Source organism: Gossypium hirsutum, chromosome D02 (genome assembly GCF_007990345.1).
Source record: "Gossypium hirsutum isolate 1008001.06 chromosome D02, Gossypium_hirsutum_v2.1, whole genome shotgun sequence".
Taxonomy (NCBI): Eukaryota; Viridiplantae; Streptophyta; class Magnoliopsida; order Malvales; family Malvaceae; genus Gossypium; species Gossypium hirsutum.
The window spans coordinates 3087792-3114409 of record NC_053438.1 but is presented as its reverse complement, the minus strand read 5'-3'; the positions used below and the strand labels follow the sequence as shown (position 1 = coordinate 3114409).

At 34.9% G+C, this 26618-nt stretch overlaps 3 protein-coding genes across 8 annotated transcripts; 1 reads left to right on the top strand and 2 right to left on the bottom strand.

Moving 5' to 3' along the window:
• The first annotated feature begins 2397 nt into the window (after positions 1 to 2397).
• LOC107934488 (TBC1 domain family member 13) lies at positions 2398 to 7642 on the top strand. The gene is made up of 9 exons (XM_016866933.2): positions 2398 to 2871; positions 2948 to 3040; positions 3168 to 3272; positions 3666 to 3818; positions 4664 to 4762; positions 4877 to 5005; positions 6401 to 6580; positions 6668 to 6784; positions 7217 to 7642. The coding sequence occupies exons 1-9, from the start codon at positions 2539 to 2541 to the stop codon at positions 7379 to 7381; spliced, it is 1374 nt and encodes a 457-aa protein (XP_016722422.1). The 5' UTR covers positions 2398 to 2538; the 3' UTR covers positions 7382 to 7642.
• Positions 7643 to 8205: 563 nt separating this feature from the next.
• On the bottom strand, positions 8206 to 13895 carry LOC107934475 (O-fucosyltransferase 1). 6 transcript variants are annotated; one of them, XR_001693913.2, is made up of 11 exons: positions 13750 to 13895; positions 13510 to 13666; positions 12377 to 12455; positions 12205 to 12275; positions 11970 to 12058; positions 11738 to 11861; positions 11346 to 11629; positions 10718 to 10847; positions 9904 to 10606; positions 8560 to 8612; positions 8206 to 8467 (listed from the first exon to the last, which is right to left on the bottom strand). XR_001693913.2 is itself a non-coding variant. In XM_016866906.2 (9 exons), exons 1-9 carry the CDS (start codon positions 13755 to 13757, stop codon positions 9989 to 9991), a joined length of 1560 nt encoding a protein of 519 aa, XP_016722395.2. In that variant the 5' UTR covers positions 13758 to 13895; the 3' UTR covers positions 8206 to 9988. The 6 variants fall into 6 exon arrangements, 1 of the variants encoding a protein (XP_016722395.2); XR_005910028.1 differs by having other exon boundaries at positions 8560 to 10606; XR_001693911.2 differs by having other exon boundaries at positions 8206 to 8612.
• A 9342-nt stretch (positions 13896 to 23237) lies between these two features.
• Positions 23238 to 26459, bottom strand: LOC107934447 (uncharacterized). The gene is made up of 4 exons (XM_041088040.1): positions 26241 to 26459; positions 25938 to 26073; positions 25001 to 25211; positions 23238 to 23765 (listed from the first exon to the last, which is right to left on the bottom strand). The coding sequence occupies exons 1-3, from the start codon at positions 26442 to 26444 to the stop codon at positions 25111 to 25113; spliced, it is 441 nt and encodes a 146-aa protein (XP_040943974.1). The 5' UTR covers positions 26445 to 26459; the 3' UTR covers positions 23238 to 23765; positions 25001 to 25110.
• Between the last annotated feature and the right edge of the window lie 159 nt (positions 26460 to 26618).

Below are 26618 nucleotides of genomic sequence, written 5' to 3'. Positions count from 1 at the left end.
TAACAATTATCTTTGTGGTTGGTTCAAAGCTCATGCCTAACAAAAGTTGTAGATGTGATTTTATTTTTTTTATGAGTCCTTATACTCTTTGCAGATTTGAATTTAACCCCCTCTACTTTTATTTTTAGGAATTTAGTCCCTCAACTTTTTGTGTTTAAAAATTTAGGTCCAATTATTAACATGATTAAAATTATTTTGTTAAATTTGTTGGTGACATTTTGAAATAATAAAAAATACTCACTTAACAGTCATGTAGCCAGAAAAATGACGTAATAAATATGAATTTGACAAAAGAATTTTAATAAAGTTAACAATTGGAGTTACATTTTTAAATCATAAATGTAAGGGAATTAAATCCCCGAAAATAAAAATAGAGTGATAAAATTTCAAACATACAAGGAATATAAAGACTGATGCTTATTAGACCATCTAGTCAAATCGTAAATTGATAATTTATCTAGTCTTGTGACCATGAAAGAACCTAATCCTAAACGAGCAAACCAATAAAAAAATAAGTGGTTTTATATATTTTTTCTATTTTTATTCATAATTAATGAAATTTCACCCATTTAACTTCTTTTTAATCTTACATTTAAAAAAATTACCAGAGCATGACAACATGCAATTATATTCAACACCAAAAAAGATTATATATATGATTTCAATCAATAATCATTCATATGGAACTTAGAACAGAACCAAAGTCCAAACCAATGAATACAATCTTTTGCATCATTAAAGGACCCCCCAAAGACTTTATCATAACAACATGGATTAACTTTGATTTTTTATTTTTTATTTTTTATTTTGTGATGGATGTAGCTTAATCAAGTGTCCCACCTTTCTTCACAAAAACAATGTAATGATGTAAAAACATGGTGACCAAAAGGTTTGTATTGTCAAGAACAACAATGTAAAGAAACATGGGTCCATGTTTCATGTTCATGTATGCCTTCAAACACATAAAACCAACCTCATCTTTTCAAAAAGCAACAGCTAATCTCAGTGTCTTGTTAATGGATCTTTCTTATAGCTTGGATATCTCAAAGGTATCTTGTCTAGCTGTATCTAATGTTTGTGAGTAATGACTCTATTTACTACGTAAATGTTGATGGAAGGTCGGAGTTTCATACTCTCAACCAAAAGTATTGTTTCGACCAAAGATTTTATGGTAAATGTCGATTCCACTTGTTAATCCGATTTTATTTAAATAAATTATTAAAATTTTATAATAAAAAATTATTAAAATATTATAAAATCATGTTCCACCGATGGTTCAATCTGTTTTTTCTATCTTGGTTCAACTAGTTTAAATCAATTCGCGGGTTAATCAATTTTTTTTGTTTTACTTTGAACTAAATTATCGATTGATTCTTGATCCAACTTTACTTTATCGATTGATTCTTGATCCAACTTTACTTTTGAGCTTTAGACTTTATTTTAAAGTTCAGTTATTTCAAGTTTATAAATTATTAAAATTAAGTGTTGGCCGTTAGGTATAATGGTAAGATATATTTCACTTCTAAGAGGAGGACTTAAGTTCAAACTTAATGCGTGCTTTTATGAATTTTGATCGGATTTAAATATTATTGCTTTGTTTTTTATCAATTCAATTTTATTTAGGATTAACTCTTTGTTAAGTTTGTTTTTCTTGTACGTTTAGGATTAAAATCACAATAGTGGATACCAGCTTTATATCGATCGTATTGGTTGGCACATATCATTCTGAACTAAAAGTGGTATCAAATAATTTAAATTTTATTCTGGTCAAATTTTTTATGTGTTTTGATTTTTTTTCAACCAATTTCGAATTTTGTACTAATACATATTGATTCAATGAGCTTTACCAATTAATACATAATTTTAATATTTTTTAATTAATTTTTAATATTTTTATCTTAATTATTTTTTTATAATTACATTTTAAAAATTTTAAAAAATCAGTTAACTAAATTATTCAACTTAATTAATTGAAAATTTATATGTATATAATTGAGCTATATTTAAATATATATATATAATATAAAAATATTTAAAAGTTACTGATAACTCAATTTATTTAAAATTTTATTTTGTTTTATTTTTATCTTTTAACTATCTTGATTTTTTTGTAATTGATTTTCTATATGAATTTTTTATTTATTTGTAAGACTTTTTACAATTTTTTACACTTTTTAAGAAAATTTTAAAAATATGAGATTAATTTTTTAACTATAGCTTAGGGACTAAATTAGTTATTAAACCTTAAAAATTAAGGTGCAATGTTATTTTTTAACTGAAGATATCAGCTAAGTGATAAAAATGTAAATTTATTAATGTTAGTGATTATTATGTAAGTTTTGAAAGTTGAGTGATGGAAATATAATTTTAAATAAAGTTTAGGGACGGTGTAGTTTACCCATTCCAAAATCAAACCCTCGAACGTTCTTCGACTTTAAACACCCGATTTTCACAACCTATTTATTACAAATTTCTCAAATTTTGATTAATCTATTCGTTTATTTCTTTGAAAGATCAAATCTCCATTCCAATCTTGAAATGGTGAGGAAGCGAGTACCTGATTGGCTCAACAGTTCTCTCTGGTCTACAACTCCGGCGGACGATGGTCTCCACCGCTATTCCCCTTCTCCCACCACCACAACCACCACCTCTTCCGCCACCGTTTCCGAGCCAACTCTTCAGCCTCCGGCTACAGTGCCTCCTCCCGCTGCAGCCTCGAAACCTCAGTCCACTCCTACTTCTCCGAAACTCGAAATCAGAGATCCAGTTAATAAAAATAGTAACAACAATAGCGGTGGTAATGATCAAAACGGCGACTCTTCTGGCGTTTCTCCCGATGATATCTCTCGCCAGGCTCAGCTCTTGGCCGAGGTTTTTCACTTATTCTCCTTTGCTTACTGATTTTCTCCTTGTCCTTCTTTTTGGTTCTAATTTCTATTTTTTTCAGTTATCTAAGAAGGTGATAAATATGTGGGAATTACGGAGGATTGCGTCGCAGGGGATTCCTGATGGTGCAGGAATCAGATCTACTGTCTGGAAGGTATTCTTTCCCTTTCCCTTTTTGCTGTTTGTTTGCTGATAAATTTGAAAATTGCGGAAATTCCTAGGAAAATATGGTTATTTTTTGGATTAATAGTTCAATGGGAGTTGTTTGGTTGTTGTGGCAGTTGTTGTTAGGGTATTTACCACCTGATCGTTCGCAGTGGTCTTCTGAATTAGCTAAGAAAAGGTCTCAGTACAGGCATTTTAAAGAAGAGCTCTTGATGAATCCTGTAAGTCATTTTCTTTACCTTTTTAATGATAGAATCGTGTATATAACTGTGTATGCTACTATGACCTTCATTATGTGGCTGTGCTAGTAAGTATGATATAGTTAGTTGCTTTGATTAATTCTAATGTAAAATTCCAATTTCCAACAGCATTTATATTGCATTAAGTGGATAAGGAATGAAAGAAAACTGATATTAGCAGAAAACTAATTTGGCTGTATTTTTTTTTTCTCCTAATAATAGAATGATTTCACTTGAGTATTTTTTATTTCTTTAAGTTCTCTAGTTTCTTGCATTATCATCCTGAAAAGTACTGTTATCTTGTGTGGTTGTTGCTTTTCTCTTCCTTTTTTCTGTAAGAGTTTTGGGTTTCTGAATGTTTCTGTGGCTAGTCAGTCAGAAATCACAAGGAGGTTGGAGAAGTCTGTGGGTTGTGACAATGATGAATCAAAACCTGAAGGCAGGGGTCTGCTATCAAGATCACAAATAACTCATGGAGAGCATCCTTTGAGCCTTGGGAAAAGCAGTGTCTGGAATCAATTCTTCCAGGTACCTTCTTAGGCTTGATTGAAAACAAGTTTTTTTAAGCCATACTTCATCTCATGTGTTTTTAAACTTTTAATGTTGAATGCATGAAATATGACATTGTAAACGCTTGGTTCACAACTTCCCATCAAATTAGTTCATTTCTTTACATCAGGGCCTGACTTCTAGGGCTTGCTTGACATTGGGGAAAGAATAATTTGACTGATAGATAGCAATTACACATTCAGAAGCTGAAAAACAATTAAGGGGTATTACAGTTAATTAAAATGCTACTGTTATGAAAATGATTCAGTAATATCTTGCAAAGTGGGACTCTGAATTCTCTGCAAATAAAAATAATTCTCACTCTGTCGTGTTGCATTTGAGAGTCTATCATTCTAGTTTGCATTAATTAAGTTTTAACACATGAGCCAGTCCAGGAGTCTTTATGCTAGCTATTCTGAGTCAGTTTCCGCAACATGCGACCTTTAGGATATTGGCTTTACAGCTTCTGTCGGGTACCTTTAGCTTTAATTTACCAAGAATATTGGTCTCTTTGTTATTGGCTCTCTGTATTATTATTAGAGGTAGGGGTTTGGTATTTTTATTGTTATTGTTGTTTACCAATATAGTAGGAATGACAACAGCATCTAACTTGCAGCTCAAGCAAATCGTTTTCTATCAATGCTTGGTTGAGCATATATGAACTGCATATTATTTCCATGTTCTTATACTAGTTTATACATGACCACAATGTAATGGAGTTCTCATTTTCAGTTAATAGAATCTGTGAATGTAATTTTTATTGATCTCATGCTTTTTCCCCGTTTTTTTTTTTTTTTTGGTTCTGGGGGTGGTGTTATTTGTAGGACTCGGAAATCATAGAACAGATTGACCGAGATGTGATGCGCACTCATCCAGACATGCACTTCTTCTCTGGGGATTCGCAGCTTGCAAAATTTAATCAGGTAAGCATCTTCCTTCTTTTTTTTCTCTTTAATGTGATTGTTCCACTGTTTTTTTACTTTAGCACGGATGTGAATCGAAACCATTTCCGACTTATATGTCTCTTGCTTATTCAGGATGCAATGAGAAACATATTAATCGTATTTGCCAAGTTAAATCCGGGTATAAGATATGTTCAAGGGATGAATGAAATCTTGGCACCTCTATTTTATGTATTCAAAAATGACCCTGATGTGGAAATGGCGGTAAGGTCTCGTTATATTCCCTGTGCAATTCTTTTACATCAAATCTCTAACATGCTTGTGTTTTTCTTTAACAATATTTCCTGTTTTAGTAAACATTATTTAAATAGACTAATCTATTAAATTATAAAGAATATAATTCAGTGTCTCTATGGTATCATTGCCATTTCTCCCTTTCTTTGTCTGCATTATTATGGGTGCCAATCCATTTTTGAAAAAAAAAGGACATACATGCAAAAGAACAGTCATAGTTTTGAGATATTCATGTATTGCATATGGAAGTTTCAGAAATGGATATAAACAAGGAAATATTTTGATGAATAAAAGACTGAAAGAAAATGAACCTTTCATTGTGCAATGAGTAATCCTCACATCTCAGCATTTACTAAGCCTCCTTGTTTTGTGTCCTTAATGTAAAAGGTTAAATTCTGCTATTAGTCTCTGTACTTTGTGAAAGGGGTCGATTTAGTCCCTATAATTTTATTTGATCATTTTCAATCTCTGTACTTTTTGGAGGGTCAAATTTAGTCCCTGTACTTTTCAAATTTTGAAATTTTAGTCTTGACCCAAACAGTAGCAGTTAAATCCATTTGGTTAAATTCAATTACTAGTACTATTCATACAGTTGTAGATTTAGTCTATTTTCTCCGACTGGATCATTCTAAGTCCCTATACTTTTTAAAATTTGAAATTTCAGTCGTAACATAAAATGACTGTTGTTAATCTATTAACTGGATTTTTAGTGAGTAATATGTGGAAATAATAAGCTGACATGACATTACACATGATAATATGTGTGGTGCATCAGATTTTGGAAATAGCAGAACTTTACTTAATGAATTTAACGATTATTGTTTGGTGAGGATTGAAAATTTAAAATTTAGAAAGTACAGGTACTAAAAATGACCATATAGAAGTATAGGGATTAAATTCTAGCTTTTGCCAAGTACAGGGACAAATAACAGAATTTAACCAATGTAAAATGAATCTTCCTCTTTTTTTCAGTTTTAACACCTACATTTCCTTGATCCACCAAGGCTCTTACAAACATAGCTTGGTAATTTCTTTCTTGTTTCTGTTTGCGACTCCATTGCATCAACTGTCTCTTTTCTTGCCCCAAGTAACCCAAAAAGTTGTAACGAACAAAACTTCCAAATAGATTTCAGGTTTTGGAAAACGAAATATGGTGAAGCTCTTCAATCATTATTGTTATCAACTTACCTGTGTCTGAATTTTTTATTTGCACCAAAACTTATGGAGTATATACACCAACAGATAGCCGTAGACCAATTACAAAGTACCTTTGTGAAAATAACATGGATTATTTTCTTTGTTATTATGATTTATGATCAGAGTTTTGGTGTATTTTCTTCTTCATTTTCCATATTTGAGTTGCAGGCTAATGCTGAAGCCGACACATTCTTTTGTTTTGTTGAGTTATTGAGTGGATTCCGAGATCATTTCTGCCAGCAACTTGACAACAGCAATGTGGGAATTCGCTCCACAATTACTAGGTTGTCACAACTTTTGAAGGAACATGATGAAGAGCTTTGGCGTCATCTAGAGGTCACAACTAAAGTAAGATATCATTGCAAATTTTAAACATCTTTAGCGGATGGTAATTTTTTCGGCTTAAATGCTAACCGTTGTGTAAAAATATCACAGGTCAACCCCCAGTTCTACGCATTTAGGTGGATCACTCTGCTCTTGACACAGGAGTTCAATTTTGCAGATGGTCTTCACATATGGGACACGCTTCTTAGTGACCCTGAAGGTCCTCTGGTATGATTGAAAATTTTACCTCACTCTTTATCTCTAGAACATTGCTCGAAGCTTGTTATCTTGCTGGATTAAATGTTCCAAATTTTACCATTATTTAATTTTTTTTGGGAAATCAAGGGAGGAGATTTGTGATTAGGGGGTGGTGCCACTCCCCCAAAAATGGTGAAATTATAGTTTGGTCCCTTTAGAAGCTATAAAGTTATAAGTTAAATACAAATGACAAAATTGCATTGACCAAAAAAAATTCTGGCATCGAGAAAAACTTTTTGGCTTCACCCCAGATTTATTTAGGTGTAAAAAAAAGTATAGGAGTGATAAAATTTAGGTGCTTTTTTTTAATATTTTTTCAATAACACTTGATTTTTGCTGTTTTTAGATTGTATTTGAATTTATTCAAACACCAAACTGAACCAAACATGGATGTATTTGCAGGAGACATTGCTTCGGGTATGCTGTGCGATGTTGATTCTCATCCGTAGGCGGCTGTTAGCCGGGGATTTTACTTCAAACCTTAAGCTACTCCAACACTATCCGTCAGCAAATATCAGCCATTTGCTGTACGTTGCGAACAAGTTGCGCACACAAGCCATAGGGTAAAAAAGCTTTTAGTAACCACGTATTTGTGTCGTGTTTTCGTCATTAGTCCGTCCCCCTCCCCTCAAACCCCATTTGTTCTTTTATTTGAGAGAGAGAGAAAAAAAAAGCATTCGGTGCTTGTAATGTAAATTGGTGGGTGTAAATTGGTTGGGAGTAACAGCTAACATGCAGGCAGGGAGAACATTCTCTTTCTGTTTGTGTTTCATTAGAATTGTTGTGTTGAAGTTATGTAGTATTTTGTTTTTATGGTGGATTGATTCATTTTTGCAGTGTAAGATTTTTTTTTTTAAACATTGCTTTTATCATTGGTAAACAAAGCACTTTGTGCTTGCAAAATTTTCAGATTTGGCATTAAATTTTTCGATGTTGATTGGAAAATTTCTATTTCGATTGTGCACAGGGAATTATATTTTCGTACTTATTTCCATGTAGCATTAAATAAATAAAGACATGTATCTAGTTCGTGCAGTTCTCAAATGTCAAAATTTCAATCAAAAAACAATTAATGAATAATTAAATTCACTAAATCAAAATTTAGCACGTCTCTAACCAATCCATAAGTCATGTAATTTTAATCCTTAATTTGATTTTTTCTGTGAATATTATAAGAAACAAATTAATATGATATTATATATTACATTAAGATTTTTAAAACAATAAATTTTAATAATAATCGGGATAATTTAAAAAAATACAAAAATTAAAAATATCAAATTAAAATATAAAGCCAATATCTAATAGATTTAACTCAAGTACCTCAATAGTATTGAAGTCAATTTCTTTTGTTTATTTGTTCTTTTTCATTTGCAATAGAATAGACCATCTATTAAAAATTTAAGATAGCATATATGTGGGTGATATACAAACTCAATACATATTTAAGAAGCACAATCGTAATTCTGAAGATATTTTAGGTCAATCAGATATCACACAACACAATAACTCTTCTTTTTGGTGGAAAACTACGGTGGTAAAGTTCAGTCGTAAAACAGTAACTCGAATATAGTAATTACCTCCTCAATTACATACGCCAACCAATTTGCACCCACGACCTGTCAGTGTTGTCCACATTGCGAGTAAAATAGCCTGCAGAGCCCAATGATCTCACAGCATCTCCAACCAAATATTCGGAAAATAATTATTAGCTATTCTATCAATTTTTAGCATTCTCTTCTCACCATATAATGTGCTAAAACCAATCCTTTTAGGTAGAATCAGTCCAATCATTGGTCTGAGTGATTCAAATTAAAAAAAAATTATTAAAAGATTAAAAGATCATTAGAACCGATTCTATCAATCAATACCGAGTTCTCAAGCCAATCAATTGTATACCTTTCACCAGATCGATATTCATTTGATCCCATACTGCTAATGACCATGAAAAAAAAATGAGAATAATATAACTTTTGACCCTTGAACTTGGTAAATAAATTCACATTGACCCTTGAACTTGATAACTAGATCCATTTTGATCCTTGAACTTGAAAATTCTATATGTTCGATGATGTGGTACTCTCGAGTTTGGAAAATAAAATTTTTTTAGATAATGATGTAGTACAATTTCAGAGTGTCATATTCAATACTATAATAACTAAACCGATGATTGAATAAGTTAGACCACCAGTTCTCGATTCAATCAGTTCGGTTGTTCAACCGTCGAACCAACAATAATTAAATAATTAATTATAATTTCATAAAACTCTAAAAAGAATAAAATCGATTTTACTTCGCTTTTTAGATTTTTATGAATTTTTAATTATTTATTTAATTATTGTTAGTCCGACGGTTGGTTGAATCAAGAACTGGTGATCTTACCTGTTCAACCGTTGATTAAATTATTAAAACATTGAATATTCTGAGATTGTATGACATCATTATCTTCTTTTCTTTTCAAGTGATGATATGGCACAATCTCAGAGTGTCATATCTTCAAACTTTCAAAATTTTCAAGTTTAAGGATCAAAATGGACTTAGTTGTCAAGTTTAAGTACCAAGGTGAATAAAAAAAATACAGGTACTAAAGTGAACTAGTTCTCAAGTTCAGAGGCCAATGTGGACCTACTTGCCTAGTTTAGGGGGCAAAAGTTACATTATCCCCATTTCTTTTCACAATCATTAACAAAATAGGCTTAAATGAATAACAATTTTCAAGTTTAGGGGTTAAAGTGAATCAAAAAAAGTTAAGGGGTCAATGAGGACCTACTCGCCAAGTTCAAGAGCCAAAAATTACATTCTCCCTAAAAAAAATCCAGAATCTGAATTCATATTTGAATTGACACTAACCAAATGACCCAAACAATTAACTTGAACTTAAAGCGAAAACAACACAAAATAATCCGAATCCAAATAACCCAAAGTTAAAAATACTTGACTCAAAATAACTAAAAATTTTAAAATCCTAATTGATGAGATCCAAATTGACCTCAATCAAAACTAACCCAACCATCTATATTGACAGATTAACTTGCAAACTGAAAAATACTACAATGGTGCATTAAGGAGATATCAGTCATGAAGCTTACCTCAAAAATTCAACATGGCCAGATAAATCACTTCCTTTCTCTAGTTTCTAAGATGTATGTCACAGAATAATTCAACGCAAAATTTTCATATTTCCGTTCTACGTGTTGAATTTGTTTCCATCAAGGCTTCTAGGTCTCTATTCACTTCATTCTCCAACTGGCTTTCTAAAATTTCCAAAACATTATCCGGAGGGCATTTGTCTGCAGGATTGCTAGGTGACATTTGACAGAAGCATTCCGGCCAAGAATTCGTATAAAATGATTCCGGTGGCACCCGCTTGTGAGGCCCACCGAAATTCGTTTTGAGCATGACACGCCTAACTGCTTGTTCAAAACCAGCAGTTTGTCCATTCTCTCGATCAATGAATATTGGAGCAAGACCTTTTCTGTCCGGCCTTATTGTAGTTCGAAAGCCATAATAGAGACGGTGACCAAGTAGGTTGTTGGCAAAGTTGCTCGGTCCATCATACGTTGGCATAAAAATGTCTGAAAGAAGACAGACCATGTAATCAACAGCCGAGCCTAACAAACCCCGTGTGTTTGCAACTAGTTCCTCTGAAGAGTCCACAGAACTGTGATTCTCAAGGCGAGGGAAAAGATCCCGAAATGGTTTCATAAAACGTTCTCCACCAAATAGTTCACCAGCGGCTAAGTATATCCATGTAGAGTTGTCAAATCCCACAGCACGCAAGACAAGACCAACCTGCAGTTCAAACATTCATTTATGTATAAGCATCATCTCTCTATTGCCACTCTGTGTATAATAAGTCAAGAGAGGGAAATCATTGAAGGAATGATTAACAAGATAGATTACCTCCTCTGGAGTTAGAGGGCATTTGCCAATGGCCCTTCTTTCATTATAAACAAGTCTTTTATCTGCAAAATTGTCCTTTCTATACTTCTTCAATACACTTTGCTCTTCTGGGCTAAATATATCAAAGCACCTATAAAACATTCAACCCCATCAGCCAATCAAGTTCATTATGTATCAAGAGATTTGTTATGTCAACCTATGCGTTTTTGCCAATAATCATTTGCATGTATGACTTTCACAATTAATTTGGGGTTTATACATGTAAATGGTAAAGATGGCTGTATTGGAAAATAATTCACAGAAAAAATTAACAGATTGGATTCTAATCCAAGTCATTGAGGATCAAAAAAAAATGAAAAATAACTCTAGCAAAGCGCATGTTTATGTTGTTATTTCGACCAGACAGTGTGCGGGAATAATAATCATTTTATATGTTTGAACAACAGGTGCATGCATGCCTGTAGTACCCTTTCCGCCTCATGTCAAAAGACCTCTTACATTATATTTTATCTAATGTGTAAAGATAAGCACAAATCCCGAGAAAAAAAATTATGATCATTGCCCTCAATCTATGGCAACTATAATGAAGTAATAAAAAAAATACACTACGATAAGGGAAATAACATACCCGGCAAATGCAAGCATATCCATCTCAAAACGAAGATGTATCGACATGAAATGACCTCGTGCACGGAGTTTATCAACTATTGACTCACTTAACCTCATAATATTTGGCTTGAACCTTAAAGCATGATAATTAACTCTACACCTCAAACGTTGATACTCAGCATTGTCGATTTCTTCGGCAAGGCGATGTGAAAAGGGAGTTAGATAAATAGCACCGTGTTCCTTCATTTTCTTGAGAGCAACTGTTGTATACCAACTTATAGGAGCATCCCTGGGGGGGCGAATCTAAACAAAGTGAGAAAGAAGGAAGATCAGAAAAAGCAAAAAAATTCAACAACTTTGAAGATAAAATTATCTGCATGATTAATACCATTAAAGCTATCAATATTTCACCTGATGCGCTTTTATCTTCTTGGTTTTGCCATTCTTGTGAATTTCAGGTATGCTTTCCACAATTCGTACATCATACTTCAATGTCTGGATAAAATGCTCAACATCATAGATACCTTGGAAGCCACTGGAGAAATAAAGATTGTATCAGTACATTAAATTTGCAGAAGATCCACAAGGAACAAAGACAAGTGGCCATCTAATTTCAAATAAATTGAAAGATTGACAAGATTACCTGTCGTCATGCCAAAAAGAGTTTGCATCCAGCTCAGGCAGTACAAGTGTGGCATTCATGATTCGTGCAGCAAGAACCGCATTACAGATCTAAAACATCAAAAGTGATAAACTTACTATTTTATTGAGGTACACCGTTGAAGCAGTATCACCAAAATCTAATTATAGTTTAAACTTGGAAAAATTTAACATAACAATTCATTAGATTAGAGTTTTTGGACAAATTTAAGACGAACCGCACTGCGTTGTTGATTCAGACCGCCATTGCAACGAACTCGAAGATAACCATTAGTTTCCTTTGGAGGAGCTGCCAGAATATAACAATTAGAATTCTAAGAAACTTGCGTCTTTAGCAAAAACCAATTCAAATAGATTTGTTTTTCTTCCGAGAATGTTTTGAGCAGTTACGGGGCCAATCAGATCGTGGAGCAGATGATGGCCTCCAGCCACCAGACTTGGCACTTTCCCAAAGCTCTTCGACATTAATCTGAATAAATATATCAGATGAAATAAGGATCAAAGGGTCAACTGATCAATACTGCTGCTGAACCAGTAAAAGTTAGAAAGGATGAGAATATATCCTAATCACTGGCTTAGCCTACACATGCAGAGAGTTCAAATTAATACAACAACCAGTCTCATGCACCATTATCTGAGTACAGAGCACCCTAAAATAGTAACAAAAGCCTATCAATAAATCTGGTTAGAGTAACCATGCATAAAAACAACTTAAGTTTCAGAAAACTGACAAATGATACTCTCATCCTTGCAATTAGCATAACACCAGACTAAAGCAATAGATAAAGCATTTTTACTTTGACAAATTTCATGTAATAAATAGGTCAATGCAAGAATTATATGCAGAATACAAAAGCCTATAAGAGACTATCCACTACCAGCCAAATGAAGGTTTTCACAGGCACCATCCAAGAGAATCTCCTACAGCATCTATTCAATGCATTACATAATAGAAAACCCTCTCTTTTTATTTAGGTCCCAGCACTCTAATAAATTTTTGTTCTTGACTGGGACCGTAAATAATTAAATAGAAGGGGTGGGTTTCAAAAGAAAAAACTGAGACATTATCTAAAAATTAAAACCGCCGGTCAAACTGTCAAACATCATAAGTACCAGGCTTTCTACCATCTTTTTAGCATTGAATATGACATTAGCATTACTTAATACTCATTCGTCCGGTAAACCTAGCTGCCAATTACAACAAACAATTCATTTTAATAGCATTTCTATCTTTAAGTTTTAACAATCCAAAAACAAACTCAATACACTTTCTAATCAAACAGAGGAATTAAAGCAACAAACAATCACTAAGCAACATATCAAAATCAAATAAACAAGAACAAGAAGCTTAAATTTACTCCATTTTAACTCATTAAATTTCCAAACTGAACCACAGACATCATTGCAAGTTCAAACTCTCTGATATGCCTAGCATTTTTCTCAAAAAAAAAAAACAAACATCAAAATCCACAATCCACAATCCAAAAATCAAAACAGATCACACTCTAAACACTACTACTAACCTCAGAAGGCTCGAGAGATCCGCGATTTCCACTAATCGTGGCCGAAAAGAAAACCGAGAACGTGCAGATCAAAAGCACCACAACAACAACCGTTAGCTTAGCGTAAATTCCCTTCGATCCTCCTCCTTGCTTCCCATGCTGCCTATGCAGCCCCGGCCTACAAAAGAAATAAAAAAAAAGGAATGTTCAACAATATGCCTGCTTGGCTCAATGGAAAACGAAAGAAATAGTTAAATTTACCTCCGCATAACTAGGAATGGAAAAAAGAGAACAGTGTTACCTCCAGATCTGAAGGTTTTAGATATTATGTTGAATGTTATTTTGGATGGGATTTTAGTAGTCGCAGTGCATTTTGAGTGTAGTTTTGGAGAAGGTAAGGATGGTAATTTGGCGGTTGTTGGGTAAATCCGACAGTTTGTTTAATAGGCCTTCGTTTAATGGGCCGGGTCGGATTTTTACCCATAACCTTCAAATTCAATACGGGCACTTTATATATAACACCTGTCACTAGATAAGTGGTGCTGAGGATTAGATATAGGGATGAAGCCAGAAAATTTGTTTAGGGTGCTAAAATTAAATTGTAATTTTTACGATAGTAAAAATATAATTTTATCATTTTAATAGCCTCTATCTTTATAATTTTTTAAGTATTAAATCAAATTTTTATTATTTTTAGGGGGCTAAAGTATAATTTTATCTTTACTAATTTAAAATTTTAAAAAGTTTAAAAGGCCTAAATAGAAATTTTTTTTATTTTAGGGGAGCTGAGGCTCAGCCCCCGTTTCGCCCCTATTGGCTAATTTATTAAAAAAAAATTTATTCTTCCTTGAAATGAATTTCAATTTAACTATAAAAATGTATAAATATCAATGTAAAACGAATTAATATCTTATTATTTTTTAAAAATTATTTAAATTAGTCGATTGAGTTTTAGTTTGATTGGTATAGATATTGTTACCAATACAAGAAAACGTGGGTTCGAGGTAGTGTATTATCTTCCTATTTATGCGATAATAAGGGGCTATAGAAAATTCTAGGCATGTGTTTAAAAGAGTAGATACGATCAAAATCTATGATAAAATTGTTAAAAAAATTATTTGAATTATAAATACAAATCAAATTAGGTTTTTGTTAAAATTTTATAATATTTAAAAATAAAAAGTAATAAATACATTAAAAATCTGATAAATCGGTTGGTTACCTTTACTAGCGACATTTACTTGTTATTTTTGTTTAATATATATTTTATTATCTAAAGTAGGCAAGTGTCACAAGTGAACATGCAGTCATGCAACCACTAGTGTCATGGGTTGCGCATGGGAGCCCGCAACCATGACACATCTGTGTGAACCATCAAGAAGGCAGGAGGTCATTTGGCCCAATCAGACCGGCCCGTTGCTTGAAGAGATTGAAGGCCCATCTACAAGTTAGACAAATATCTTAGATAAGATATGTAATCTTAGAAGATATGATTTTATATTCTTAAAGGTTTGGTGGTAGGTGGCCTTTAATCATAGCCGTTGATGTACTTAATTTTGCACCGTTGGATTTGGGGAGGCTCAACTATAAATAAGAGACCTCTTCCCTCATTGTAAATCACTTGAGTTTTGAGTAAGAAGAATCATTGAGAGCATTCACTCAAACTTTTCTCTCTTGCGTTCTTATTTTCCTTGGCTTGTTCTTGTCTCATTTTTCTTTCATCTTGTTGGCTTTGAGTTGCTTTCGCTTGAGTTGTGTTTTGGGAGGAATTCTGTTGAATCCTTCTTTTGTGGAAGTTAGGCTGACTTAGGCGTTTTGGAGTAAGAAACTGCCTAAGGCCGCACGGATTCTGAGGCAAGAATCTTAAGTCCGTGACAGTTGGTACCAGAGCCGTTCGAAAGCACTTTTGAGATATGTCGAGAGAAGTTGGTGAGAATGAGCCAATGGAGACCCGTGGGAGGGTCAGGAAGGCTAGTCGATCGAGGGACATGTTGTCGAGCTTGGAAAATCGAGTGGTCAATCTCGAGGAGTCTGTTGGTGACATGAGGGAGACACTCGAAGTGGTCTTAACCCGTATGGAGGAACTGCGGGAAGACAGCAAAGTATTCGTGCTTGACACTCTTAGATCCACTTCGGACAAGCTGACAGTAAGGGACGAAGCTCTTGAGGCCCTGGTGACTGCCATGAAAGAGGAGATTGCTGAGCTTAAGGGGGAGCTCACAATTTGTAAGGTCGCTTTGGGAAATGGGATGTTGACTTCAAGATCGAAGCAACGCCATGTAGATGTTCCAAAACCCGAGAAGTTCAAGGGGGCTAGGTCTGCGAGAGAAGTGGACAACTTCCTGTGGGAATTGGAGCAATATTTTCGAGCAATGGGCATTGAGGATGATGCCACTAAGGTAAACACTGCTTCGATTTACTTTACTGATGTTGCTCTCTTATGGTGGCGACGTAGGTCCACGGATGAGAGACGTGGAGGAACGACCATTGGGACTTGGGAGGAGTTCCAAGGAGAGTTAAAGAAGCAGTTTTATCCGCAGCATGCTGAAAAGGAGGCTCGTGCTAAGTTGCGTCGGCTTTCGCAACAAGGCACTATTCGAGATTATGTGCGGGAGTTTAGTGAGCTGATGCTTCAGATCTCAGACTTGAATGAGAAGGAAGCATTTTATATGTTTGAGGATGGGCTAAGAATGTGGGCTAAGCAAGAGTTGCGCCGCCTAGGCATCACCGATTTGACTGTAGCTATGGCTGAGGCAGAGAACTTCTACGAAGCTGGTGGGAGAAAGTTTGACAATAATGATGCTTCCAAACCCAAGCCAAGACCCAAAGGCAATGGTGGGGGAGACAAAGAGCAAACAGAAAGGAGTGGCGAAGCCCCAAGGAATTATAATGGTAGACCAGGGGATAAGAAAGAGCCAATGAGATGCTTTCTTTGCCAAGGTCCACATCGGTTGAGTGTTTGTCCAAAGAGGGCCGCTTTCAATGCTATGGAAGCACGCGAAGAGGCCAATCCTGACACCAAAAGTCTTGGTACGATATTGGGCGGTGTTGAAGACAAGACGAGTAATGGGCTGATGTTTGTGGACATCATCGTGGCAGACAGAAAATTGAATGCCCTTGTTGACACTGGTGCATCTGATTTGTTCATGTCTAAAGAGATGGCGAAGGAACTCGGTCTCAAAGTGGAGGAAGATTCGGGTCGAATAAAAACGGTAAACTCAGAAAGTATTCCCATAACGGGTGTGGCTAAAGGGGTGGAACTCAAACTTGGCGAGTGGACAGGCAAGGCAACCATTAAGGTAATCCCACTTGATGATTATGATTTTGTGGTAGGATTGAGTTTGTTTGACCGACTTAATGCGTATATTCATCCTTCCGAGAACTACATGATGATCTCTGATTCGAACCATCGTTATATGGTGCGAATGAAAAGAAAGGGAAACATGGAAGGCAAAACATTGTCGGCAATCCAATTTGCCAAAGGAGTACGTAGAAACGAAGTCTCCTATTTAGCCACCTTAAGGAACAATGCGGAGGAGAAATTCGAAGAAGAAATCCCAAAAGAAGTCAAGCAGTTGTTGCAGTCTTTTCAAGATGTAATGCCCACAGAGTTGCCCAAGACATTGCCACCAAAGAGGGAGGTAGATCACAAGATTGAGTTGTTGCCTAATACTGAGCCACCAGCAAGGGCACCATATCGAATGTCTCCACCTGAGTTGGAGGAATTGAGGAAGCAGTTAAGGGAACTTCTAGATGCCGGGTTTATTAAACCTTCCAAAGCCTCATTTGGAGCGCCGGTGTTATTCCAAAGGAAGCATGATAGGTCCTTAAGATTGTGCATTGACTATAGGGCCTTAAACAAGATCACTGTGAAGAACAGGTATCCCATTCCTCTCATTGCAGATCTGTTCGATCAACTTGGTAGCGCGAGATGGTTTACTAAGTTGGATTTGCAATCGGGGTACTACCAAGTGAGAGTAGCCGAAGGGGATGAGCCCAAAACAGCCTGTGTGACTCGGTATGGGTCTTTTGAATTCTTGGTGATGCCGTTCGGGTTGACAAATGCTCCGGCAACATTTTGCACCCTAATGAATAAGGTATTACAACCTTTCTTAGATCGCTTTGTGGTTGTTTATCTTGACGACATTGTGGTGTATAGTAAGACGCTTGAGGAGCATGTTGGACATCTGAGAGAGGTGTTCCAAGTCCTACGGGAAAATGAACTGTATGTCAAAGAGGAAAAATGCTCATTTGCCCAACGAGAGGTGCCTTTTCTTGGCCATATTGTAGGAGGTGGCATGATCCGAATGGATGCAAGCAAAGTCTGAGCAATTTCCGATTGGGAGCCACCAACCAAGGTAACGGAATTGCGGTCCTTTCTTGGTTTAGCAAACTACTATCGACGTTTCATTGAAGGCTACTCCAAGATCACTACACCCTTGACGGACTTATTGAAAAAGGGCAAAGTATGGGACTGGGACTCTCGGTGTGAGAAAGCTTTTGACCAAGTAAAGCAAGCAATGGTGAGTGAACCTGTACTTGCTTTACCAGATTTTACAAAGGCGTACGAGGTACGCACGGATGCCTCAGACTATGCAATTGGGGGAATATTGATGCAAGAAGGACATCCAATTGCTTTCGAGAGTCGAAAGCTGAATGAGACAGAACGGAGATACACGGTCCAAGAAAAAGAGATGACTGCTGTGGTGCATTGTTTGCGCACATGGAGGCACTATTTGCTGGGTTCCAGGTTCGTGGTATTCACTGATAATGTTGCAAATAGTTATTTCCTAACCCAGAAAAAGTTGTCCCCCAAACAGGCTCGTTGGCAGGTTTTCCTAGCAGAGTTTGATTTTAGCATGGAGTACAAGCCGGGGAGTGCCAACATTGTAGCTGATGCGCTTAGCCGAAAGATGGAATTTGCAACGATAAGCCAACCCAATAGTCCCTTATTGGAGCACATTCAAGAAGGGTTGTCCCACGATTCCACGGCCAAAAATTTGATTGAGCTTGCTAAAGAGGGAAAAACGAGGCGATTTTGGCTCGAGGGAGAATTATTATACACTCAAGGACAACGTCTATATGTGCCCCAACATGGGAACTTGCGAAAGGAAGTCATGAAGGAATGTCACGATTCGAGATGGGCTGGACATCCAGGCATGCACCGCACTTTAGCTCTCTTGGAGGATCGATTTTATTGGCCTCACATGAGTGACGATGTGGAGACTTATGTGAAAACTTGTTTAGTGTGCCAACAAGATAAAATCGAGTTGAAGGCTCCTGCTGGGTTGCTACAGCCTTTACCTATTCCGGAGCGCCCATGGGAGAGTTTATCCATGGACTTTATTGTAGGTTTGCCTAAATCTGATGGATTTGCAAGCATTTTTGTTGTGGTGGACAGGTTTTCGAAGTATGCAACTTTTATCCCCACAACCAAGGAGTGTCCTGCTGAGGAGGCTGCTCGCTTGTTTCTTAGACATGTGGTGAAGTATTGGGGAGTGCCACAATCTATCATCAGCGATCGAGATGGGCGATTCACAGGACGATTTTGGACGGAGTTGTTCAAGTTAATGGGTTCAAACTTGAACTTTTCAACCAGCATGCATCCACAAACCGATGGGCAAACTGAACGAGTGAATGCGTTATTGGAGATATATCTACGGCACTATGTGAGTGCCACACAAAGGGACTGGCCAAAGTTGCTAGATGTGGCTCAGTTTTCTTACAATTTGCAAAGAAGTGGGGCGACAAACCAGAGTCCGTTCGAGATAGTAACAGGACAACAGCCACTTACACCCAATGCTGTTGCGACTCGTTATGGGGGACCGAATCCAGCAGCCTATCGATTTGCGAGAGATTGGCAAGAGCAAAACGATTTGGCTAGAGCTTGTCTTCACAAGGCAAGTAAGCGCAATAAGAAGTGGGCGGATCGAAATCGAAGGGACGTACAATTTCAGGTAGGTGAACCAGTTCTTGCCAAACTACACCTGATTTTGCGACATGATGGGTTGCACAAAGGACTCGTTCGGCGGTACGAGGGGCCATTTCGAATTGTGAAGAAGGTAGGCAAGGTGGCCTACAAGCTTGAGTTGCCTGAAAAGCTTAAAGTTCATCCAGTATTCCACGTGAGTATGCTTAAACCATTCCATGAAGATGGAGAAGACCCAAATCGAAGCAAGTCTGAACGAGCACCAATGGGGGTAAAAGCCGCCTATGATCGAGAGGTCGAGAACATCGAAGCGGATCGTATGGTCAGACGTAAGCACTACCGACCGCGGCGCGAATACTTAGTCCGATGGAAGGGATTCCCGGATAGTGAGATGAGTTGGGAACCTGCTGAAGCCTTGTGGCAATTCCAAGACAAGATAGATCGATACCATGCAGAGGACGCGACGAGGGCGTCGCTAGATTTGGTGGGGGAGAATGTCATGGGTTGCGCATGGGAGCCCGCAACCATGACACATCTGTGTGAACCATCAAGAAGGCAGGAGGTCATTTGGCCCAATCAGACCGGCCCGTTGCTTGAAGAGATTGAAGGCCCATCTACAAGTTAGACAAATATCTTAGATAAGATATGTAATCTTAGAAGATATGATTTTATATTCTTAAAGGTTTGGTGGTAGGTGGCCTTTAATCATAGCCGTTGATGTACTTAATTTTGCACCGTTGGATTTGGGGAGGCTCAACTATAAATAAGAGACCTCTTCCCTCATTGTAAATCACTTGAGTTTTGAGTAAGAAGAATCATTGAGAGCATTCACTCAAACTTTCTCTCTTACGTTCTTATTTTCCTTGGCTTGTTCTTGTCTCATTTTTCTTTCATCTTGTTGGCTTTGAGTTGCTTTCGCTTGAGTTGTGTTTTGGGAGGAATTCTGTTGAATCCTTCTTTTGTGGAAGTTAGGCTGACTTAGGCGTTTTGGAGTAAGAAACTGCCTAAGGCCGCACGGATTCTGAGGCAAGAATCTTAAGTCCGTGACACTAGGCTATACATATATGGTAGATAAGGCCATCTTGACTTGTGTCATGAGTTGTGAAGGCTCCATTTTTTATTTAATGAATTACCTACTATTCCTTACTCTCTATACAACATAAATGAAAACATTCTCAAGCCACCTCCTAAAATGATGATTATCAAAGTAATATATTAAAAAACAGGGAATAATTTGCTAGAAAGTATAGTAGAGAACCTTATATTAGGGTAAATTGCATTTTGTTAATTTACTTAGAAAAAGTGTAAATTAGTATTTTCGTTAAAAATTCTATTTATATATGTAGTTAAATGATGATTTGAATTTTTTTTTATTTTTATTTATGTAAGTGATGTGGGATTAAAAGATGAGTAGATGAGTAGGTTGAGTAAAAGAACGATGGAGACATTTGTATTAGAAGTCGGATTGAATTTTGCTCCTACTTAAAAATAGGTAAATTAATCATTGTGCTTTATACAAAGAGTAAATATATCCTTTTGTTAGAAAAATTATCTATTTCTACTTTTAAGTGATGACGTGATTGATGGAGCAACCAAATACTTATGTGTGGTTTGCCACATGTGTCTTATGCTGATGTGGCAGATTTTGTCACAATGCCACATCAGCAAATATTTAAAATTGATTATAACCATTTGTTCAATATCATTTTGGACTTTCTTTATAATTTTATTAATTCTAAAAAGATTCTTAATAAATTTTAAATAATTCTTTATGTTTCTATAATTTTTTTTTGATAAAATTCTATAATTTATTTGAAAGACCATATACAGGATGAAATGAATTAGGACAACCATTTATCTCGATTCATCATGGAGGTGATTTTTTAAATAATTATAAACAATATTTATTTTAAGGATTTATTAAAATTTTAAAAATATTATCAAGTTAGCATGAGGTATACATGCCATGTCATGTGTTAGTACTTGGTTCTTTCGTTAACCACATCAACATTTAACAGTATAAATGAATAGAATTTTTAATAGAAGGATATAAATGTCTTCATGGTACTTTTATCTTATGGTGCTCATCATTTAATTCCAAGGCACTTATGTTAAAAAAAAATGAAAAAGCCAAATCATTACTTAACAACATGGAAGGGTCAATTTGCACTTTTTATATGGATTAATTTGCTCATTTTTAGTAAAGGGGGCAAAATGAAATCCGCCTCTTACTATAGGGCTTTCCATGATACTTTTATCGAAATAATTTACATTATGATGATTCTAAAATTCAAGATTTTTAGGCTGTAAACATCATCAAAATTTAAATATATAAAATTATTATTATACATCCATCCGTATTCAACATATTCTCTAATTCTAGTTAAATTATTTAAAATATAATCAATTAAAATAAATATATATTAAATAACACTGAAACATTAAAAATTAAACAGTTCTTATTATTGAATATTTAATGCAATAAAATTGTTATACTTTTCAAAAAATATACTTAATCCTTTCACTTTTGCAATACAAAATTAACAAAGAAATAAGATTCATTAAAATAGATGAAAGTTCCTTAAGATAATAAACAGTTTTATTGCATTGAATCTGAACTGTCTAACTTCTAGAGTACGTTTGGTTCGCTGTTATGGAATAGAGGTGTAATGGAATAGATGCGTAATGGAATAGATGCGTAATGGAATAGAGGCGTAATAGGTAATTCTTTTGTTTGGTTGAATGGAATGGAATAGAGGCGTAATGATATTTCTGTGTTTGGTTGAATGGAATAAAGGTGTAATAGCATAAGGAAAAAAACTAAAATAACTAGAATACCCTTAGCAGAATTTTTTTTAGGTAGATGATTATTGTTATTATTATTAAATTTTAATAAGATTATTAATATAAATAATAAATAATTTAATCATATTTTAACATAATTATTGTTAAATATAATTTAATAAAATATATAATTTAATAAAATTCTTAATATTAAATATTCTTATATGAATTTAATAAAATCATAATATATAATACTATAAAATATAATTTTAAAAAATAAAAAATCATTTTATGTAAAAACTCAATTTTTTATATGAAAATAAAATTTATAAAAAATTATATTTTGTGAGAAAATTATTTATATTTATAAAAAACAACATATTATCTAAAAATTTAGAGTCTATTTTATTTGCAGATTTAAAAATTGATGAAAAATAGATTTCATTCAAAAAAGAAATATTTTTAAAAATTAATTTACACTTTTAGAATGTATACGACATTTCTTAAAAAGATAAAAGCCCGATTTCATGTTTCATAAAAAATATATTTTGGCAATTAATTTGTCAAATAAATGTATATTAAAAAAGTTTATAATGTTGGTGTAAGAACATTTTCGATTTAAATATTGAGTCAAAAACAAATACATTATTTGAGTAGAAACTTTTTTTTTAATTTGTTTGAACTATTTAATCGGAGGTAAATATATAATTTTAAACAAAAATAAAAACCTTTTAAATTTAATAATTTATACTCAAACCAATTGCCGATCCTCCTTGAATGGTTGAAATGATGAAACCAAAATGAAACAAAATACGACCATTAAAAGCATAAGTACCAAAATGAACATTAAAACCAAAAATACGGACTAAAAAATATATTTACCCATCGATATAGTACCAAAATGAGATGAACCACCAGTTCACGACCGATGGTTAAATCCTGTCTTTTCTTTTTAAACTCTGCTCACAGATACAGATTCACGGGATGAGAAAATGCATCAGATTGTCTCAGCAAGTTTCAAGACATTATCCCACACTTATCCAACTATATTCCTTTTTCCTCATTTTGGGTTAAATGTTCCAAGGTATTTTCTACAATGAATCCTGTGGAATATGTAACTAACTATCCAGTCTTTCCAAATGCAAAGCTGGAATGAGATGTTAATATATACAGCATACATTAAATAAAAATAAAACAACAATGGCAAAAATCTTGTTTGTCCACAAACCTCAACATGCTGCATTCCAAAATAAGTTGCATGAGGCAAAATCTCTTATATCAATGCACATTGAGCAATGGCCAAAGCAGCAGTAGACACACTACATGGTGGTTTGCCTCTTTCATGAAAATTTTGATTCCATCAAGAAAACCAAATGATCTGAGTTTTGAAGCCAGTGTCATTCTACAACTCGACTCCTACTCCTTCCAGTGCGGCTGCCATTGAAGTAGATGCCTCTTCAAGTGTTCGCTTCTTTTGAACAGTGTTGAAGGCCTCAAGAATATCTCCTTCCTGCCATTGATCATAATCTTCCACTTCCATACCACACTCCAAACCAGCATTTACCTGTCCACAAAATTATCAACTAAATATGAAACCAAGGAGAATTCCCGCATCCCCTAAATTATCAACCATACAATTTTAGTAAGAAAGCTGAAGATATTGATGCTGATATAGCCATTTTGCATGACGATTGACCTAGTCTCTCTTGAAAAAGCATCTTCAAACATGATCTAGAAGTACAAGACCACAATCCAACTTTACCAAACATTAAACTTCCTGTAACAGAAGTAACTTCCATAAACATTTCTCAACATAATGAAAAGGATTAACAAAACCAATGCAAAAGCATTAAAAGCAATGCCACTGGATCTTACATTACAAAAATCAGGACAAAGATCGGCTCACTGACAAGTAAAATACTAAGATCAAAAGATGTTCCAAGGCATTGAATTAGAACCATTTCATCAGACAAATGAACAGGAGAAGCCCACTACAATTAGATGCATCTACTGTTGATACAATATATATACTATAATCAAAATCTATCCTTGGCATCCCGTGAAACTGAAAATTCCTAATTATTATAGAAAGCATAGTAAAGAAAATAGATTTAAAAAACACTTTTTAAATTTAAGAAATTTCCTAATTGTCAATCATACCATTCATACTAAAATAAATTTAAAAAAAAACACTTTTTTTGGTTGGGGAAAGGATCCAAAAATACACTCAAAGGCAAAACACTTCCAACCACAAAGGCAATCAAAGATGAACATGAGTTCAGTCTATCATTCAAAATTTCAGTTGAGGATCACCCAGCTTCTAAGAAAATCGTCAATGCAGGTTGCTATCTTTACAAAACAAACCTTACCACACTTCATATAGTCCAAGTTGGAAACAAGTACAAAGAATTCAATATTTTGTTCATCCCACTGCTTAGCTAAACTCGACTTATTATTAATCAAATATATAATGATCTCCCATCTAAATATTCAACATAGAAACTTCTGGTTGCGGATCTTTTTATATGCAATTTTATCCATTGTTTTGATTTTTTTTCTGTCATCTTTATGTCAAATTACTAGGCAGCATATCAAACCCATCAAATCCTCCCAAGCACAATTATTAGATAATATTTACATACTTATCTGTAGTAGCCAATATGCCAGCAGATACATATGAGAAAGACATGAAAAAGTTTACTGGAAGAGTCAGCATGCATTAAAATTTCATATTAAGGAGAGCTGTTGATAGAAACGTGAACAAAGAAAAAAAAAGGGTACTATCAATCAGCAGTATACCTCTTTAACAATTTCCTTAACCCTTTGCAATGAATCAAGAACACTGACATGGACTGTGCGACCATTTCGAATGACACAGATGCCACAACCATCCACTATCTTTCCCTCTGTTACCATACATCCAGCAACACGACCACTACCACTGCTGAAAACAGCCCGAACCTCTGCAGAGCCAATTGGTACTTGTTCCTATCAAAAGAAGAGCAGTATACTGAAAGCCAGCAAGATTTTAAACAATCAGAGTATTTCACCAAAATCCGAGTATTTCACCACATGGATATATCAATAATCACACAAAACTTTCCATTCAGCTGATATACAGAGATACCATGGGTTTACCTAAAACTTCCAATCAAAATCCATTTGCAAATCATACCCAACAGAACACGAACAATCCCAACTATTTTAAAGAAAATATACCTGAATGCAAGCACCTAGCAGTATGAAAAAGAAAACATATATGCATACACGAATCTTGACAATGTCCACCGTATATGATCATGAAACCCAAATCGAAAAAAACCTTAGCAATTAGCAAATCGGTTGAAATTCTCCAATTCTTCAATTACTATCAATATTAACAAGCATCCTAATTCTTCATTGGAAATGATGCTTGAGGCATAAAGATTTATACCCAAATCAAAACCTAAAACTAATAAACTAAGTACTGATCATAATTTCTAGCTACTCCCAATATTTTTATTCAAGGTAAATAAACACTTAATTAGTTTCAGAGTTTGTACGAATTTAAGGTAACATTAAATCACCCGTATTCCAATACATCAACATCAATTCTGGAAGCACATAAAGAAAGAAACCCCAATAGTCAATCCGAGAAATCTAGTTGCAATTTAGACTTAGGAACAAAGTTAACAACAAAAACGAAAAACACAATAAACGATCTTGATAACAAAGAAAAAGCGGACGAGGCACTTACATGTCCTCTTACGAGCAGCAGGGAAAGCACAGGCAGAGCAACGGCTCTTCTGGAGATGGAAGCTACGGCGGCCACACCTAACGCAGAGAGTGTGGGTCTTGTTCCTTCTTTTACCAAAACTCCCTGTTCCCTTTCCCTGCACATTACCACTTTTTTTAATTTCATTTTCAAATATACAAGTAGATCAAGGGGTGGAAAAAGAGAAATAAACAGAGATAATCCATGAAGAAATAAAATGAAGAAAGTAAAAGGAATGAACGATCAGAACCGATGGCAGAACCGATGGAAGGGAAATGAAATTACCTGGAAGGGAAACGTGGGAGACTCGGAAGCTTGATGAGGGCAAAAAATGGAAAAGAAAAGATGAAAAGCAAGCGGAATCCCTAATCCGCGCTGAGGGGCCGTAATAGCTATTACGCGCAATGGAGTTAATCGGCCAGTAACCGATTCGGGCTGTAATGTGATTACAGCGAACCAAACACCCGTTTGGTTGTGGGCCTGCTGCATAGGGAGAATGCATGCCTATTCTCCCAATATAAATTTTATTAAATATATGTACTAAATTGAACTAATAAATAACACTGATATCACATTAAAAATAAGTCAAACTCAAGTACCAAATTATTTATTTGACATATAAACTAAACCTAGATCCCAAGGTGAAAATATCATACATGCATA